General features: G+C 37.5%; 1 protein-coding gene across 1 annotated transcript; it reads left to right on the top strand.

The window, feature by feature from the left end:
• The first annotated feature begins 220 nt into the window (after positions 1–220).
• On the top strand, positions 221–14,510 carry LOC121422680 (dehydrogenase/reductase SDR family member 11-like). The gene is made up of 7 exons (XM_041617847.1): positions 221–583; positions 6,988–7,197; positions 7,919–8,013; positions 9,043–9,172; positions 10,201–10,287; positions 12,069–12,134; positions 13,512–14,510. Exons 1-7 carry the CDS (start codon positions 446–448, stop codon positions 13,548–13,550), a joined length of 765 nt encoding a protein of 254 aa, XP_041473781.1. The 5' UTR covers positions 221–445; the 3' UTR covers positions 13,551–14,510.
• Positions 14,511–20,311: the final 5,801 nt, after the last annotated feature.

Below are 20,311 nucleotides of genomic sequence, written 5' to 3' on the forward strand. Positions count from 1 at the left end.
TTTTATTACAATTGTCATATTACCATGATATTAATTCGTAAAATGAATGTAATACGTTTTATCAGTGAACTTAGAGGAACAACTAATCTAAGTCCAGTTGGGCATGTATTCGTTATTTTAATATGGAATATGATAATCAATGAATGATATACACAACAAATAATGGGCCTATACCAAACAACTATCTTGAGGTGTATTCGAAAATATCCATGCATGTATGACCTTGCTTTGCTGACTATGATTATGATAAAGCTTTCGTCAGTCAGGTCAATGCGTTTGTGGAAATAACAATTATATTATATTGAATCCTTTATTGGTTGGTATCCATAGAGAAGTCAGTGATCAGCGAATCGAGAAAAGTTGTCGGGAAATTCATATACTGTAGTGGACACCATCGCTTCTACATGAATTTATAAAGTGTGGACATTAGTTTGGAGTGAGAATCATGGGGTTAGAAAATTGGAGCGGTCGCTCGGCAGTTGTGACGGGGGCAGGATCTGGCTTCGGTGAGGCAATCACCCGCTTACTGGCAAAAATTGGAATGAAAATTATCGCTGCAGATATCAATTTTGATGCCGTCCAGGTAAGAAATTTACAAGACCCTTGTAGAAAATCAATACCAAAACGGTCCTAATTTAAATTCAGTGGTTGCAGCCCTTTTAGTAAAAAAAGTCTACAAAACTGGACTGGTGGGATGGTGCAAATTGTATTGCCTCGAGATTGCGGTCTTATTCGAAATATAATTTGTATTTATATAAGGCCCATCACGCTCTTTCTACATTTCCTTGGAGTCATTGACTTACGACAAGCCGGCTAGTAAAAAACTCATAGCAACAGATTAACGGTAACCATTTGCGAAGTAGCAAAGCAAAGTGATTTCCATCTAAGAAAAAAAGAAAGGAAAATTCTTGCACCCCCCTTTTTTTCTTGGGGGCTTATCAGCGACCGCTAGACAAAATGCTTAAACTGTTCGTTCTCAGGTCACTATCAACTGGAATTGACTTGAAAGTAATTTCAAGTCAATATACTATATGAAATTTAGCTCACTCCTTGCTATCGCATTATTGTTTAGTGATACCGGTAGGAAACAACCGTCATTGTGGTTGGTTTAGCAAGTTAGCGCCTAACAGGCTGCTTGGAATGCTATGAATCCAGTGACCGGGTAATAATAATTGTGAAGCGCTTTGAACAGTCGTAGATTGATAAAGCGCTATATAAATGCCAATTATTATTATTATTATTTTACACTAATAAAGTTTGAATGAATTCAACTTCCCTTAAAAGAATGTCCGTTCTCGGGTCAGTAAGTTACTTCTTAATGTTTTTATTTTAATGAGTAGTTATCAATATATGTATACATTATGATTATGATTTTATCTCCCGGGGTCCACTTCCATTGACGAGTGAATATCATGCTTTTCGATTGTTTTCACAAAAAGTAATATGCGCATCCTGGTCGTTATGCAAATGAGGGGACTGGTAACGTCACCCACTCATTATTTCTTTTGTATTCTACTATGTGATATATGAAAATATGCTGATTTTCTCCCCCTTGTCATGTGAAATCGAGTTTTATTCCTCCCTGAACATGTGCAATTAGTATTGTTTAATGCTATATGATTCAATAAGTAGGTCCTTATTGTCAAATCTCTTTTAAAAAATGAAATATTGTATAATTCAAACAATTAAAAAAAGAAAAAAATAGTGAGTGATGGACATCATCGACTGTCCCATTTGCATGTCCCACTGAGCTGTGCATATCATTGTTTTGTGAAAAATAAGCGAAACTTAAAAATGTCATAACTTTCTTATTTTACATCCGATTTTGATGAAGTCTTCAGCGTTCTGCTAGTTTGATTTTTCTCTATTCAAATCAACATTTATCTGGGGTGGACTTGACCTTTGAAATATCGCTGTTCAAATCAAGGGTACCGTTTTGTTTCCAATACTAATTAATGGTAGAGTTTCACAAGCAAGTACTTGTTAAGGGGTGCATTTTCAGAACATGGTAAATACGTGTTTAGGGTGTTTTTCGAAACCCCAATGGACGCTCGTGAAATGCACTCGTGAAGGGAAGCCCCCCCCCCCCATTTAATATATCGCCTTAATGACTATACATAATGCGTAAGGTACATGTAGATAATTATACTATGCAATGACTATTATGAAAATAGCATGTTTCAGAAAATACGGAATACTTAAATGACTAGAATGCCATCCGTTGTTCGTAAAACATAGGTAAAATCGGGCTCGCCTTTTTATATTTTTTTTCCCGGAAAACATCCAGTTCGAGCTCGAGCTGGAGTTGATCAACTCGTTTAATACTCATTCATATGACTATACTGCGATATTATTTCAACATCTCCGAGCAACTTCATATTTTCCACAATTTTTTGTCATTCCATATCTATTCTAAATATCAGGGTCAGCCCATTAGCATAATAACAGCCCCCTTATAGTTCGTTTCCGATGAAGTTTGAACCCTTTACTAGTAGTATTCATTTTACGACAAACGTCAGGGCAAATTACCAACAATATAGATATAAAGTTATAACAACTTCAATTATATGATAATTATAAACACGTGCACCGTGATTCACTGCACTGGTCATCATGGTCATCGGAAGAGCAGGCCTGGTGCGAGGAAATTTCATCGCACCGGAATGTACCAAATGACGTCATTTTAACACGTTTACGGTCGTGGTCCTATTTATACTTCCCCAGAAATCCTGATTCTGGTCAAACGACGTTTTGAAAACGGCGCGCCGTCGTTTAAATGAAAGTGAGCGTGAAAGCAACCGTGTTTTGGACGGATGAGCGCTGATTCTAGCCTGAAAAGTGGAAGCGTAAACACACCCTAATACCGTGTTTACACTTAATCGGCATTTGAATCGGTTCAGAACCGCGAGCCGATGCAGCATCGGCTTTTTCATAGCGTGTAAACGCGAGTAACTTGCATCGGCTCGCGGTTCAGAACCGGCAATTTGCACCACCAAGTAGGTTCTGAACCGCGAGCCGATGCAGAATCGTTTTTTTTTTACTACGTGTAAACAGAAAGCCGAATCTGCACCGGCAATTTGTGCACATATCATTTACTTTACCATTGTGACGTAATTGTAAGCGCACTGATCCAGCTTTGTGTTTATTATGACGTATATTGTTGGTGTGCGTATATTTTTAGGTTTTTGCATCGGCTCGCGGTTCAGAACCGCGAGCTGTAACAACGTGTAACCAAAACCAAAAGCCGATTCTGCATCGGCTTTTGGTTCTGAACCAAAAGCCGATTAAGTGTAAACACGGTATAAGTGACCTACAATGATAATTGAGCAGTACCCCTCCCTCCCCCCCCCCCCCCCGCTTTATATCGACGGAGAGCGGTATTCACATCGACCTGCAGTGCGTTAACCCGGGCTGTTCTGTATTGTATACTATGTTCTCTATTGTTCCCTAAACAATAATATATATAATATAAATAACTTATGAAGGACAAAGTATTTACAAGCCGACATTTACAAGCCTACTTTTAGGATAGTTAATTTCACAAGCATAAAGAAAAAAGGTAGTTCCATAGGCGCTCCTTTTAGAAAAACAAAATATATATTGTACACAAATGTTTTAAACCGTTTATGGCAGTCCTATATGATCTTATAAAATCCGAATAAATCAACACATTTTTCTCTAACAAGGTCATTGTCATTGTTAACATCATTTTACCATTAATACCAAATACCATTTCATTTCGATCATCATTATCATTGCTGATGATAATTTTTTTGTTGGAATATTATATTTGGCAGTAGTATAGTTTGTCGTTATCATTATTATTAATTTTGTTGAAGCAGTTACAGGGGAAGTTCACCTTGAAGAAGAGTTTGTTGTAAAAAGAATCGCAGAAACAAAAATGAAAAATGATTGCTGAAGGTTCGAGGAAAATTCATTAAGATTAAGAAAGTTATTAGGATTTCATTTTTTGGATTTGTGACGTCATAAACGAGTAGCTGCCCCATGTGCTATGTAGGCTAATATGAAATGCATAACATTAAAATTTGTTATGTTTCGTAATGACTTAATTTTGTTTCCTTTTTAGGAACAGGTGCAAAATGATTAGTCTTTAGTTATACTGTTGATGACCTTTTTTTTTTTTTTTTTTTTTTTTTGCTTGTCAAAAATTTTTGGCAAGCAACGTCCTAAAATTAAGATTGATAACCTTTTTTTCGGGGCGCTTGTCCAATTTTTTACCTGTGTCCATCCCAATAAATCAGGTGGACACCCCCTAAATTTTTTGGCTTCCGCCGCCAATGGTTATACTGAATGTATCCTTAGAGCAACTCACAAGCGTGTTGCGCTAAGGAAGGTCAACTCCATATACGTGCATGCAGCTGAACTGCGGGCATATCTTACTATTCTCGCCAACGAAATAATAATAATAGGCATTTATATAGCGCCATCTATCTAGAAATAATCTATTCCGAGGCGCGTTGTTATTATTATTATTACCCCGGCTTTAGCTCGAGCTGCCTCTCAGCGCTCATGCATTCAAGGAATTAATCCTACCGGGTACCCATTCACCTCACCTGGGTCGAGTGCAGCACAATGTGGATAAATTTCTTGCTGAAGGAAATTACGCCATGGCTGGGATTCGAACCCACGACCCTCTGTTTCAAAGTCAGAAGACTTATCCACTGGGCCACAACGCTCCACAGATCAAATGCCGATCTAATACAATAACAATTAGTAGCGATCAAGAAAAGAATATGAAAGAATATGACAACGGTATCAAAGATTACATTAGAAAATTATGTTAAGGAATATACATACATATAAAAACATATTTTGAAATCTAAAACTTTACAAATATAAGTTTTAGGAAACTAAAATCATTACCAAATCGGTGATTGTTGTTATCAGCGATTTTACGAGACGGTTGTATTAGGTGATTTGCGGCGAGACAATTTTGTGACCACTCGCAAAGCATTTCGGGATTGAATATCACCACCTTATTTTCTCTGAGCTCTTCGTAACCCATCATCGCTCTATGCTTAAGCTACGTATGCTCCGTCGTCAGCTTAGATCTCAACCTGGTCTAGCAATGGTACTTTCTGCTAGGCAGAGCAGGACGTGGCGACCAACCCGTCGACCAGCATTTATATGCAGCCAAGAGACCGTGACTCATTTATCTATTCATTAGAACCGGCAGCAATGCCAATGGCACTGGGCATTAAAAAAAACTGATTCACGTGCATCTTTCTGTATTTTTTTCACCATTTTCCCAAAAAATTCTAAATTCAGATCTTTAACCATATTAAGTAAAGTCTACATCTAACTTTAGATCTTGATCATGTTGATCGATAGACCCAAGTCTAAGATTAAGATCTAACTTTATTAGTCATGTTAGTCTAACTAGCCAAAAGCCTTGACCAATTTCGATCTGTTCGTCGGAGATGTTGTTCCACACTGAAAATCTAAGTAGATCTAGATCGAGCACGACTTGTTGGTAGGAGATATTCTATGCAAAAATAAAATAAAGATAAAAAGCAACTCAAAACAGGCGGATTTCTCCTTGACAACTAGTCTCCTAGACCATTTGAAGGTTGGTCCATGCAATAAGCCCCGATGTTCGGTTTAGTTCGATCAAGGCCAGCCTGCATGGGCTAGGTTGAGTCTAGATCTAGTAGATTATATGGTTTAAAAATTACCGTTAGGCCTTAGCGTTAGACATGAAATCTTTAAAATTCACTTTAGAAAATGCATGGAATCACGAAAAGCTCAGTCAATTTGCTCTTTCACTTTCGAAATTTCCCAAACCAAAAATTGTAAAGTTACGCGTTGTGCCGGCCAACTTGAAGCCCAAGCCATCAGGCCCAGGAAAGTTTGCAATATGGCAAACGAATCATGTAAAAAAAAAAATCTTCAAACATTGATTGCAGAGAATCAGTGGTCAAATTATGATGTGGATGCTTTCTATCAAATCAACTTTCTGCCCCAATTAAGAAATTAAGACCGTCTATAATTATAAATCTAGCCCCCATCCCAAGATAGGCCTACCCTAATTTACTGGGATAGGTCTAATGCAAAACGATGATGGCACTCTCTGCCAAACGATGTAACATTGCAATCAGTTTGCCTCAATTGAAGAAAATTGAAGAAAACCAGGGAAAATGTGAATAGGTGGCCGTTTAAGCTTTAATTTGTCTTTGGAAGTTTGGTTACTCTATCGATCTTCGACGTGACGCAGCCTGGATGTGCATGCATCCGATGCATGTTTTTTCGCCGTCTGTAATCTCGGACTCGAAGTTGAAATTTAGACCCGGATTTCGGGGATACAGCGCCTTTATTTCAGATTTATAGACTTAAGAGTCAAATGAAATTTAAAATTTGAAATCTAACCTTGAACAATCATCGTTCATAAACATCAGCACTGAAGCCATTACACTTCAAATCAGACCAGGGAAATCATTGTCTATGTTGCTAGAAGATGACGAGTCGCCTGAAGCCCCAGTGCATCATCAACAATGTTACTAGCTAGCTACGCGACCGGCCCAGACTCGGCGCACTTAGGCCAGAAAAATGTCTTCGATTATTACGGTGGTGATTGTCTATGCATTTATTAGTGGTGCAGCGAAATTCAACAGAAGAAGAGACCACAGGTATCCTCGTCATAGACTTAATATTCCAAAATGAGGAAAAATGTCAAAATCATGATTATTTAAGCTAATTTTTTTGAAAAAAAATCAACTCTACAAAGTTCCTAAAACACCACCTTATTTTTTAGAGTGGTCACAAAGTTCGAGTGGAGTTGACCTTCCTCAGAGCAACACGATTGTGTGTTATTGTCCTCTACGTTCGTTGACTCGGGCCAATATGATTCTGTTGTGGGCAACATGATGTTCCCCTCAAGGCCAGTCAATGTCATATAATAGTCTTGCCTCAAATTAATAATATTTTTACGTTAAAATCACAATTATGTTTCTTAAATTTAACATCAAGGAGCTATCAAAGTCACTGGAAATTAGCGGCGTCTCGGAAGAGGTCTACCCGATGAGATGTGACGTCACTAACGAGTCCGACGTGAGGAGCCTGTATGCCAACGCCGAGAACAGGTTTGATGGGGTCGACGTCAGCGTACAGTGCGCGGGTCTGTCGAAGCCATCACCACTCCTCTCGGGTGATCTTAACAGTTGGAAAATTATGCAGGAGGTAGATCGCAAGATAGCCTTTAGACAAGGCCTTCTCTGAGTGATATTTAGACGTCAAGCAACTGAATTTAGACTACAAATCATTACAACCCGAGGGAAATTCCCACGAAATTTAATTTCATATATAGCTGATTTTTGATTGACAAAAGTATATGCATATGTTTGGCCATATAATACTGATTACAGGAAGGGCTATCACTTTACTTCCTTTGCCAAACTGGCATGATTGGATGAGAAATATCACTTTATGTTTGTAGCTATTTGGCGAATTTTTATTACACCACATAAGGAGTTGCTCGTCTGTAATGTCACAAGCTTGAACTTTAAAAATTCAAAAAGCTAAACCATGTGTGTGTGGTTTTTTTTTTGCTATTCGAATTATACTTGTACTATTATTTCTAAAAGCAAAATAAACTTTTTTCTAAGTGAATTTCCCTTGTATGTTTATGATAAAGCACTCAAGTCCACAATATCGCTACCAATATGAGCGTGGCATAATAATCATTAAAGGCCTTCTTTTATTTCTTTAGGTTCACACCAATCACTTAAACGGATGTTCATATTATCTTGTTCATTGTCTTTTAGTCAGTTTGCTTTTTAAATTTTACAAATTAATAATGACTAGCAAAATATACAGCACCATGTTCACGTTTTGAATTCCAATTAGATATACGAACATATTTCAATGTTTTACTGAAATGAGAATATATCCATTCAAACAGGTAAATGTATTAGGAACACTCTGTTGCTGTCGTGAAGCCGTCGGACTGATGAGGAAGAAAGATATCGATGACGGCATCATTATAAACCTTGTCAGGTAAGAATGATTACTAGGGATTGTGAAATCTAAAGCCTCAAAATGTTATATATATATACCAGGAAACCTGCTGCCTGTCGAATTCTGGCACGAATTACCATTGATCATGTCGATGTTAGGATGTGTGATAAGTTGAGTAAAACTTGAAGAAACCCTATTGGAATGCCATTTTTCCAATTTTTTGTTGTTGAAATATTGCAATCTGACCTGTAAACTGAAAATTACACTGGGATCGCACAATATGAGGGTATTCTTAATTGATAGCCTCGTCAGAGGAAGGATCAGAGGTAGCTCCAGAAGGGATGATTAATGATATCATACATGCATTTAGGCCAGTGCGTAGCACCTTGTTTGCTAAATGGAACCATTTATGACGGCAATACTGATCTTATGCTATGATTTCATTTATTGTTATTTATTCTTTTTTTTTGGGGGGGTACAATTTCAATATCGGGGGTAGTTTTAGAGTGTATTACAATCAACATGATCAATGAGCAGCGATTGTCCAATACTCTGGAGTGGTACATAATTCATACTCATTTACAGAATACAAACAGTGAATGAACTTCAAAGGTTCACGTTCCCGGTATTCAAGAGGGCGCTGTTGGACATTGCGTGCGCGATGCGAATGGCGCTAGTTGATTGACACCAATTAACCTGATATGCCGCTTGTACCTCAGTCACATTTCCGTACGGTCGCCGTACGGAGAGTAAAAAAACAGCCACTTAAAATTTTTGTACCAGCTAGGATGGTTTGAATATAATGAAAAATAAAATTCTAAGTTCGCATACGCTACGACTGGAGTTCGAAGCACTTGGCAGATTGACTCCGCATCCTTCTGCTGAATGAAGTGACATCATCAGCAGATGTTTGGACATACGCCGACGTAACGAAAAAGTAAAGCAGTATAATATGTGCTGCGCGACTGGCTGATGATTGACACCTGCATGCAACGTCGATGACCTTCGTAATGACGATGGCGGCGAGTACAGAACCATCCAAAAACTTTTTTTTTTCTTTACTTCCAGTCTTTCTGCGTACCATTTGTCACCAAGCAGCGAAATGCATTTCTACGGAGCTACGAAGGTGATGTTGAGATCTATTCAACAAGGTTTCAGGCAAGAGCTGAGGGAAATCAATTCAAACATCAGAATATCGGTAAATAGCAGACTTCTGGAAATATCACTAGCATTTTCGTAATCAGGGGCAAAAAAAAATAGTCGGACGTTTTATCTGACAATGTCCGGTTTTTTGACAGTTACAATAACAACTGTACTTCTCAGCCAATCAAAAAATAAAGGAAAGTTTTCTGTTAGCTGTTGATAAAATACTCTCCTATACCCTTTTTACACAGGATTTTCTTAACCCCGGACTATTGCTAACCCCGTACTATCCTTAACCCCGTACTATTTTTTTTCCTTTTCACACATGCCAAATTGTTATTGCTAACCCCGGATAAGGAATGCTTGCTTTTTGCACGAAACTCGCTAACCCCGGACTAGTGTTTTTGTCGATCATTCGTAGTACAAGTACTTTACTCGTACACTTTTTACACACGCTAAAATTTCCTTAACCCCGTACTATAGGTGGGGCTAAATTAGCCCCACCTATAGTACGGGGTTAAGCTTAGCCCACTTTCGTTTTACACTAGCGATCTTAACCCCGTACTATCGCTCTTAGCACCGCAATCATGGCAATTGCTGGGATAACCCTGCTTTTTGTGCAGGGCCAAATAATCCCGTACTATAGGTGGGGTTAGCCCACTTTGCAAAAATGCTGTGTAAAAAGAAAGTGGGCTAAGCTTAACCCCGTACTATAGGTGGGGCTAAATGGCAATTTAGCCCCACCTATAGTACGGGGTTAAGGAAATTTTAGCCTGTGTAAAAAGGGTACTAGAGACTTACTTCGCCATTCTAGTATCCTAAACTACAAACTGGCAGAGTCATGTATACTTTTATGTTGGATCCCTCTCATAATTTCTGTGAGGTTTCCAAACTCGTATTCACTTTCATCTATTTCATCATTAATTTATTGTAACAATATGATATTTAATGCTTTATACATTAATACGATAGTTCGTTCCCCTTTCTACCGCTTAACCACATTGTTGATATGTTAAGGCTTATACAATTTTCAGTATGAGAATTGTCTTCAATCCTACATGTCTTTGTATTTCTACATAACAGGGCATTTCACCTGGACAAGCGGATACGGGTTTTTATACAAATATGTTCGGTGATGTAACGAAATGCACGGTTCCTTTCCCAAAACAGGTAAGGCATATCGAAGTGTAAAAAAAGGAAAGGGGAACACATACTGCTGACAACAAGGTGTACAATATTTTTATCTATATATTTATCTATTTAACGAGCAATGAACATTAATATACCTGACTCAGGTGTGCCGGGAATCGAAACCCTGACTTCGTATATCGTCAGGTGTCACTGCACCATTTTAAAACGTGCATATCCCTTGTATCAATATAGCAATTTCATTTATTCAATTGAGATCAAAGATCAATGTACGTATATACGAGATAGGTTGATCAATTAAGGGCAGAAGTGCTGGACAAGGAATCGAATTCTGGATTGACGTATGTGTAGACAGTTTTTTTTTTACATCTTATTCCTACATCACATTTGCCGGCCGGCGACATGACATCGGGGGTAGACGGTGGGGTGTGCGAGCTTTTTAAAACATCGGTCCTCACCGACCAAATAATCGTGTCGACATCGTCCATACACCCGGGGTTTTGGAGGGGGCGGGGAGGCAGCGATTAACGGTCGGACATCGACCGGACATCTCATACTCATCCCCGATTGATTCTATGGTTCTCGTGCGATAAACGGACGATAAACTGGACATCGAACGAATATTTGTAAAGTAACCTCCGGACATCGTGATATCAGTCGGCAGGTGCACTTTCCCAATTAGCATCTTTTTGTGCTGCGTTGTGAAGACACGCGCATATGAGTTTTACATGCGAAATAACGCGGTGTTTAAAGGGTCCTGATGCATCTGTGATCGCCAACCGATGTCACTCACATTGGCCATACATTGGTCATAATGGATACTAATGACTAATGTCCGGACAGAGATCAGTTGATAATCCCCCGATGTCCGATGTCTTCTCTCAATAAGCAATAAGGCCTTGACCTCCGATGCTCAGGACACTGGTCGATTCACGGCCGGACATTCGTAAGATATCTTAACGATATGTGAAGGATGGATGGACTATTAGTGGAGACATCGGATGATTTCAGTTAGCTCCAAGTTTTCAATGTCCGATCACCCCTCCGATGTTACTAGAGAGCCCCGGCCATCATACGATGACCACGGGTGTCCGACCGGCAACTTGTCCAAAAATGCCACCTCCCCCCCAAAAAAGAAAAAAATAATAATAATAATGAATAAATAAATTATAAATAAATGAGTAAATAATAATAAAATAAAATGAAGTAAATTAAATAAATCAAATATAATTAGGTTAAAAAATCGAAAGTACATCGTTCATCTATTCGGACTGGAATGTGACTGAGGTATACCTTTGTCATCCAGGTTTAAAATTTTGATTTTACTTTCTTTTACGAAAGAGTGATGTAATCCGTGTTGCGACCTGTGAAGGTGTAAAAGCTCTTTTACACCACACAGCTACTACATCTTCATATATAGAAATTTTCATTTATCCAATATTTGACAAAAGAGGAATGTAGATAAATGCCTAGCTCTAGTTACGCTGGCGGAGAATCAATCGCATACTCTCAAGTGTTATAGATCACTCGGCCACATCACATTCTTATTTTCTATACACAGAAAATAGACATAACCATTTGCAATAATCTTCCATTTTATGTGACAATAAACATGTCAAGTTTAAACAATTTAATTAATTTGTTATTTCTCCGATACTCTTTTTTTTTACCTTTTTCCTACATTTGTATCTATTTCGTTATTTTTCTGTTCACGATTCTTTTATTTCAGGTATTGATAGCCGCGTTAAGTATTCTTCTTTATTATTTACTTGTAATTTTTATTATCTTCATTTACCTTAAAGCCTCTTGTGGCAAAGGATATCGCAGACGTTGTGGAATATATTCTTAACACCCCGAAACATATCCAGGTAAGTTGTTGCAAAAATATCGATAACATCGTTTCTAATGGGCCCGTATTCTGAACTCTGGACTAAAGAGCTCATATGGACATTACAAACCCCCATTCACTCACGTGTTAAATCATTATAGCTCATCAAAAAATCATCAAAAATCAATCCCACGATAAATTTTGCTTTGATTCACTGACATTAGTCACAATAATGTTCATCGGGTACTTGTCCAGCTCCATCAAAACTTAAATTGCCTGAAATAAGACTAACCATAATTTTGGCCAGTTCATTGCCAGAAAACCCGAACTGCATTGTTGGTAATGATAATTAAAATGAAATACATAAATGCAGTCTAGCCTCCCCAAACACCTTAATTATGAAAGAGTATGAACATGACATTGTTTCTATCATTTATATTTTGATATTCAAACATTTTGTTTATTTCAAATGAATTATTTTAATCAATAAAATCATGAGATCTTTACTTACACCTGTACAATATGCTTTGCGCGCGGATCGATTACGCTGACTCATGTGCCATAAGCTTGTTGGTTAACTATGGATAGCCAATTGTGACACAAACCTCATATAGAACACGAAAATCGAAGAACACAATTATATTTTAGAAAGTGGTCATTAAGAACAGTCAGTTGGAAATTGTATTCTGCTCTTCTGAATCATGTTCATATCTCCATAAGACCAGGTAATTTTATATACTGGGTTTCATTTTCCTGACATATATTGGCAGGCTAATCCCAATCATAATACCTGATGAATATGAAAATATACATTTTACAAGACTACGTATCAGGTTTTACACGAGGCCCAAATGGAAATAAGCCATCTTGGCTATCGTGTCAGGATTCGAGATTTGAATCATTCTATATTTAAAATATGCCTATAAAGATTTTAAACAGAAAAGTAAGTCAAAATCATGTGATATTAAATTTATGGAAATATATTCATTTAATTGACAGAATTTCCTTTTTAAAGGTCAAGTCAACCCCAGAAAAATGTTGATTTGAATAAATATAGAAAAATCCAATTAGCATAACGCTGAATATTTCATCAAAATCGGATGTAAAATAAGAAAGTTGTGACATTTTGAAGTTTGCTTATTTTTCACAAAACAGTGCTGTGCACAACTCAGTGACATGCAAATGAGACAGTCGATATATTTCACATTTAATGTAATAAAATACAAAAGAAATTGTGGGAAGATGACATCATTATTCTCCTCATTTGCATACCGATTTTGATGAAATTTTCAGTTGTATGCTTGATGGATTTTTCTCTTTTTATTCAAATCAATTTTTTGTTGGAATGTACTTGTCCTTTAATCAAAACTCTAATTCCATCATTATTTCAAAATTCTTGTTATTCCTTTTGATATAGGTTGACGATGTGATATTTCGACCTATTACGCAGCCGTGAAAATCTGTGAATGTGGCTTATCTCGTATTCTTCAAGTTACCATTGGTGCCTTTTCTGTTGACTTTTCATTTAGAGTCGATTTTTCTCCTAATTATAGTGTGTGTTTCATAGAGCTTTCGTAAGTTCCGAGCGACTTTACGAACGACTAGTGATCCTATCATGCGGTAAATGATTTTTCACCATATTTTCATTGATGCAGATTAGCGCCTAAGAAAGGATCACCAGATATATTATTCCTGTTATTCAAATGACACTAATGACGTCATCCCCTTTTTCACAGTTAATATGGCGATGTCACTGCCATATGAAATTATATTATATAATAATCATTGTGTGAATGACACTTTTTGTGAATTTTGTTCAGATTTCATAATTAAACGTTTCCACCATCGGATGACACGAAAGCCGAAATATTTTTGCTTTATCATTTATTAATATTTTAATGTAAAATGTTATTTGGAAATGCGACGGGCCGCTAGTTTCATGAAATTAACATAAGAATTAGATGTACATCGAAATGGGAGAGCTTGTGGTGAAAATTTTTATTGTAGATAATTACCATTAGAGGTTATGGCGTATGATTTAAAGAGTAATGGATTTACTTTAAGCAAACATGCTTCGATTTGAATAACACGGACCATCCACTAAGTAATTTTATACTATGAAGATTTCATAGGGCCTATATTGCCTAAGAAGTGCCTGAATTTGATTTCAGTACGATTCAGCCTGAAATCATGAATACAAGATGTTTTCTTTATTCACTGCAATATTAATATTCATTGTGGGATATTTTATCAGCGAAGGTCGGAAATCACCAATGAAGAAAAATATCCAATCTCGAGATCATAATATATAAGCATGGCATGTATTCTTTTAATAAAAACCGAAATAGATTATTGTCTTTCATACATTGAATTAGGCTACTGTTTGTGATTGTGTGAATAAAATTTTATCCGAAATTGAATTTGAATTTTCAGTGTGATTTGTAATGCTGTCTGACGACCGTTTTTTCACCATTACACCTTATGCCGAAAAATGTTTCTGTTGTTTTTGTTGTTGTTGTTTTAGCTAATACGACGCGTGTCATTCAGCAGTGAATATTTGAGCCAGTGAATGTTTTTCTTTTAAAATTCTTTTTAGCCTTTATTCAGATAATGATATTACATTTTCTTATATAGACACAGGGAAAACAAATTGGTAAAATTTTTACCACTACGAGGGTAAATATGTTTCCAGCCAATTTGGCATGTTTGGCGTAATATTCTACCCTGTGCGGGAAGCATATTGTTCAGTACGGTTAAAAAATAACCAACCCTACCAAATACCGTGGCACCGTCCTTTCTTTTGATATTTTTTTTACGGGAAGCTGAATCTATATTTTCTGAGGGGACAGAGGGGCTACTTAAAATTTCTGTCTGCCACTTTAAAGGAAACCAAAACCCAAGAAGAGAAGCAATCTTATTGGAAAGAGTAAAATGAGAGGAACAATTTAAAAAAAGTTTCATCAAAATCGGTTATGAAATAAGCAAGTTATGGGAGTTTGAAAACTGTTGTTGTACTTTCTATGGGCATCCTCAAATTGGCAAACGTGCTTCAAAATGGCTGATTTTGTGGACAACTCTCCATTTGCTTTGTCCACAAATTTTCAGATTTTCCTCATTATCTTTCAAATTGTATCTTGCCTCCTTCTGAGCACAACATATGTCATGGGAAAATACAATCCACACCATATACGTCTAGGTCGGGAGGAGATAATGTGAAATATGTGAAATAAAGGGGAAAATCTGAAAATATGTGTACAAAACAAATGGAGAGTTGTCCACAAAATCAGCCATTTTGAAGCACGTATGCCAATTTGAGGATCCACATAGTAAGTAAAACAAGACTTTTTAATCGTCCATAACTTGCTTATTTCATAACCGATTTTGATGAAACTTTTTTTAAATTGTTTCTCTCATTTTACTCTTTCCAATAAGATTGCTTCTCTTCTTGGGTTTTGGTTTCCTTTAATTCATAGGAGAGCTGTCCGCCGTTAGGGCCAAAACCAAATCTGCCAACATAGTAGAGCTCCTTTAAATAAAACAAAAAGATAGGAAAATCCGTCAATCAAAGAATTCAACCAGACACTCTTCAAGATGTCCGGCGTTATCTCTGGGATGAATGGGACATCACCCCAGAGCAAATTCGCCGATTTGTGACAAGCATGCGACGTCGATGTGCTGCACACATTCAGAGCCAGGGTGGACAAACGAGGTATTGAATTTTCTTTTGCTTATGCCAAGATACTGGAATTTGACATTTGTTTCATCGATAAACTTTGATTTAAAATTCTAGTGGAATAGTGAAGCATCCAAGGTGGATAACTTTTTCTTCTCTTTTAGAGTGGTATTATTTTCTACAAATGTATGAAAAAATATATATACACAAAAGTATGCTTTTATCGTTTGATGGATATCTATGCCACTTAAACTTTCACAACTGAAAGAATGGCTGATCGTTTTCTTGCCATTTTCTTTTAGTGACATTGCTATTGTTTAATGCCTGTAACCAGCCATGCACTGACTGATCCAGTTCTTGCAATTTTTTTCACGGACATTGCTATTGTTTAAAGCATTTAACCACCCATGCATGACTGTTCACATGAAAATTTCATGTCATACTGGAAGAGGAATATTGTCTGGTCATGTTGACATACAATAATTTGCCTTTAATCAAATATTTATATGGAACATTTTAACTTTTATAAGTGTCCAAGAACTTTTTTTGCTGAGTGTATAACTGAAATTCAATTGAGGAAAAAAATAAACGCAGACCCGAGTCAACAAATCAAATCAAAACGAAAGTTTTATCAACATATTTTCTTACCGTTGGCGTTGGTATATCTAGACATCCCGATATAGAAACGCCAACACAGAGCCTGAAAGTGAGAACAAACAGCAGAAGTTGAAAAAACATCATTTAGATATCAATTACTCGGCATTCTAATACTTTATGTCCCAACAAACTAATCATTGAAAACGATGACCTTTCTCCGTCGACCCAAATTATTGAAATTAGTTCCGGCGCAATGTTTACGTTTTTAGCTAGCTTCAAGGTGAACTTCAGCCAACTTGATTAGATGCGCGGAACGCGCATTAAGACAGTTGGCTGCTGACCTGGGGAGCGTTTCATGAAAGGACTTGTCAGACGTTTTTTCCGACAAGTCCTGTTTTATCCGACAGTTGCTATAGTAACATTGCTTCTCAACCAATCAGAATCCAGGAAAGTTGTCAGATCTGACAACTTGTCGGACGAAAATATTGATGAAACGCCCCCCAGGGTGGGTGTTTCATAAAGCTGTTCGTAAGTTAAGAGCGACTTTAAGAACGACTGGTGATCCTTTCTTACGCACTAAACCATCGCCTATGGCAGGGATTCTCAAACTTTTCCTTTGAAGGGCCAGCCGAGACTCCAAGTAAACCTGAAAGGGCCAGGGTGAAGTGGATACTTAGACAAAAAAATGTGCACGAAGCGCAGAGAGCCTTGCGGTCGGGGTCCTGCTCTCTTGTGCAGTGTTGCCCTTATTTTGGGAGCATTTGATGCAACAAATTTATAGCAGATTCACATGGAATGCAGGCAAAATTAGAAAAGATTTCAAAATACAGCGAGAGTGACACGCGTGCCTTGCTGTGCGCGAAGCTAAATGCGCATATCCGAACGGGGAACTTGCACCCCCCCCCCCCGAATGGGGCCGCTGCTCATTATGGGATCGGATAGAAGGATCGAGATAGAAGAAGGAAGCAAAGGGAAGCCCCCGAAAAAAAATCTTGAGGCGTTGGGTATTTAAAATGGGTCATGTTCAAATCACCCCATCATGTTAAGATCGGCAGCCTCTATGTTCTGTGGGCATTTCTATGAGGTGCGCAGGATGTGAAGGAAAAAAAAGAGAAGTAAAATATCCTCTCTATTCAACACTGTAACGCATGTAATACCAAAAGTAAGTCTTGTAAATTTCGACAGAAAGATTTATAGTTTAATCAATCATTTAAAGCAATTTTAGACAATCTAATCAAAATGAAAACAAATGAAATGCAAGTGATTGAATAATCGCCAAAGAAGGATGGTCAATATAATCAATAATGTGATTGAATGCATGCATGAGAGCCTCCTGGCATGAATATAAGGGGGGGGGGATCAGAAAGTTTGAACCAAAAAGTTTAGTATGTAAATCACCAAGAAACCACACACGTCAAAAAATGAAGATTACGTTTTCTCAATTCATAGGCCTAAATCACACCTTTAATTTTGACACATTAATTATAAATGTACTTTTTCCTCGACAATTTCTAAGAACGTCTTGTATATACTCATAACTGTTTCAAATAATTGACAAACGATATGATTTCAGCATTAACATTGTTTAAAGCATTTAACCACCCATGCATGACTGTTCACATGAAAATTTCATGTCATACTGGAAGAGGAATATTGTCTGGTCATGTTGACATACAATAATTTGCCTTTAATCAAATATTTATATGGAACATTTTAACTTTTATAAGTGTCCAAGAACTTTTTTTGCTGAGTGTATAACTGAAATTCAATTGAGGAAAAAAATAAACGCAGACCCGAGTCAACAAATCAAATCAAAACGAAAGTTTTATCAACATATTTTCTTACCGTTGGCGTTGGTATATCTAGACATCCCGATATAGAAACGCCAACACAGAGCCTGAAAGTGAGAACAAACAGCAGAAGTTGAAAAAACATCATTTAGATATCAATTACTCGGCATTCTAATACTTTATGTCCCAACAAACTAATCATTGAAAACGATGACCTTTCTCCGTCGACCCAAATTATTGAAATTAGTTCCGGCGCAATGTTTACGTTTTTAGCTAGCTTCAAGGTGAACTTCAGCCAACTTGATTAGATGCGCGGAACGCGCATTAAGACAGTTGGCTGCTGACCTGGGGAGCGTTTCATGAAAGGACTTGTCAGACGTTTTTTCCGACAAGTCCTGTTTTATCCGACAGTTGCTATAGTAACATTGCTTCTCAACCAATCAGAATCCAGGAAAGTTGTCAGATCTGACAACTTGTCGGACGAAAATATTGATGAAACGCCCCCCAGGGTGGGTGTTTCATAAAGCTGTTCGTAAGTTAAGAGCGACTTTAAGAACGACTGGTGATCCTTTCTTACGCACTAAACCATCGCCTATGGCAGGGATTCTCAAACTTTTCCTTTGAAGGGCCAGCCGAGACTCCAAGTAAACCTGAAAGGGCCAGGGTGAAGTGGATACTTAGACAAAAAAATGTGCACGAAGCGCAGAGAGCCTTGCGGTCGGGGTCCTGCTCTCTTGTGCAGTGTTGCCCTTATTTTGGGAGCATTTGATGCAACAAATTTATAGCAGATTCACATGGAATGCAGGCAAAATTAGAAAAGATTTCAAAATACAGCGAGAGTGACACGCGTGCCTTGCTGTGCGCGAAGCTAAATGCGCATATCCGAACGGGGAACTTGCACCCCCCCCCCCCCCCGAATGGGGCCGCTGCTCATTATGGGATCGGATAGAAGGATCGAGATAGAAGAAGGAAGCAAAGGGAAGCCCCCGAAAAAAAATCTTGAGGCGTTGGGTATTTAAAATGGGTCATGTTCAAATCACCCCATCATGTTAAGATCGGCAGCCTCTATGTTCTGTGGGCATTTCTATGAGGTGCGCAGGATGTGAAGGAAAAAAAAGAGAAGTAAAATATCCTCTCTATTCAACACTGTAACGCATGTAATACCAAAAGTAAGTCTTGTAAATTTCGACAGAAAGATTTATAGTTTAATCAATCATTTAAAGCAATTTTAGACAATCTAATCAAAATGAAAACAAATGAAATGCAAGTGATTGAATAATCGCCAAAGAAGGATGGTCAATATAATCAATAATGTGATTGAATGCATGCATGAGAGCCTCCTGGCATGAATATAAGGGGGGATCAGAAAGTTTGAACCAAAAAGTTTAGTATGTAAATCACCAAGAAACCACACACGTCAAAAAATGAAGATTACGTTTTCTCAATTCATAGGCCTAAATCACACCTTTAATTTTGACACATTAATTATAAATGTACTTTTTCCTCGACAATTTCTAAGAACGTCTTGTATATACTCATAACTGTTTCAAATAATTGACAAACGATATGATTTCAGCATTAACATGAATTTTATTAATTGGTTTTATTTATCAGTATTTGTATTTATAATATTGTATATTTTGGTTTCGTTATTTTGATCGACATGCAAATCATTTTCTGAGCTTGATAGTGAAATTCTATGGCTTTCTTCAGCCAGTAATATTGAAAGCCAACAGTGTGAAAATAAGCCAGTTTGTCGTTCCTTTCTGCGCATGATCAAGGGATTCTATGCATGAACAGAAGGTCATTTGTACTACAGTGCCATAGTGGTTTAAAATCTAATGAGATAAGCACCAAGTTTGATGTCTTGATCGTGGTTTTCATGAAATAAATCCACAAAAAAACAATGCATCCACGAACGACTGGCATTTCACAGTTTGCCAAGTAGGCCTACGCTGCTTAGCATTCAAAGTAGGAATGCAACATTTACCCCCGGGGGGGGGGGCACTTCCATTCACGAGTGGATACCATGCGCGACCATGGGGTCTCGAAAAGCACCCTAAACACGTAATTTCTATATTCTGAAAATGCACCCCTTAACAAGTATTGGCGTGTGAAACCCTACCCTTAACAAGTATTGGAAACAAAACGATACTC

This window comes from Lytechinus variegatus, chromosome 1, assembly GCF_018143015.1.
Source record: "Lytechinus variegatus isolate NC3 chromosome 1, Lvar_3.0, whole genome shotgun sequence".
Lineage (NCBI taxonomy): Eukaryota > Metazoa > Echinodermata > Echinoidea > Temnopleuroida > Toxopneustidae > Lytechinus > Lytechinus variegatus.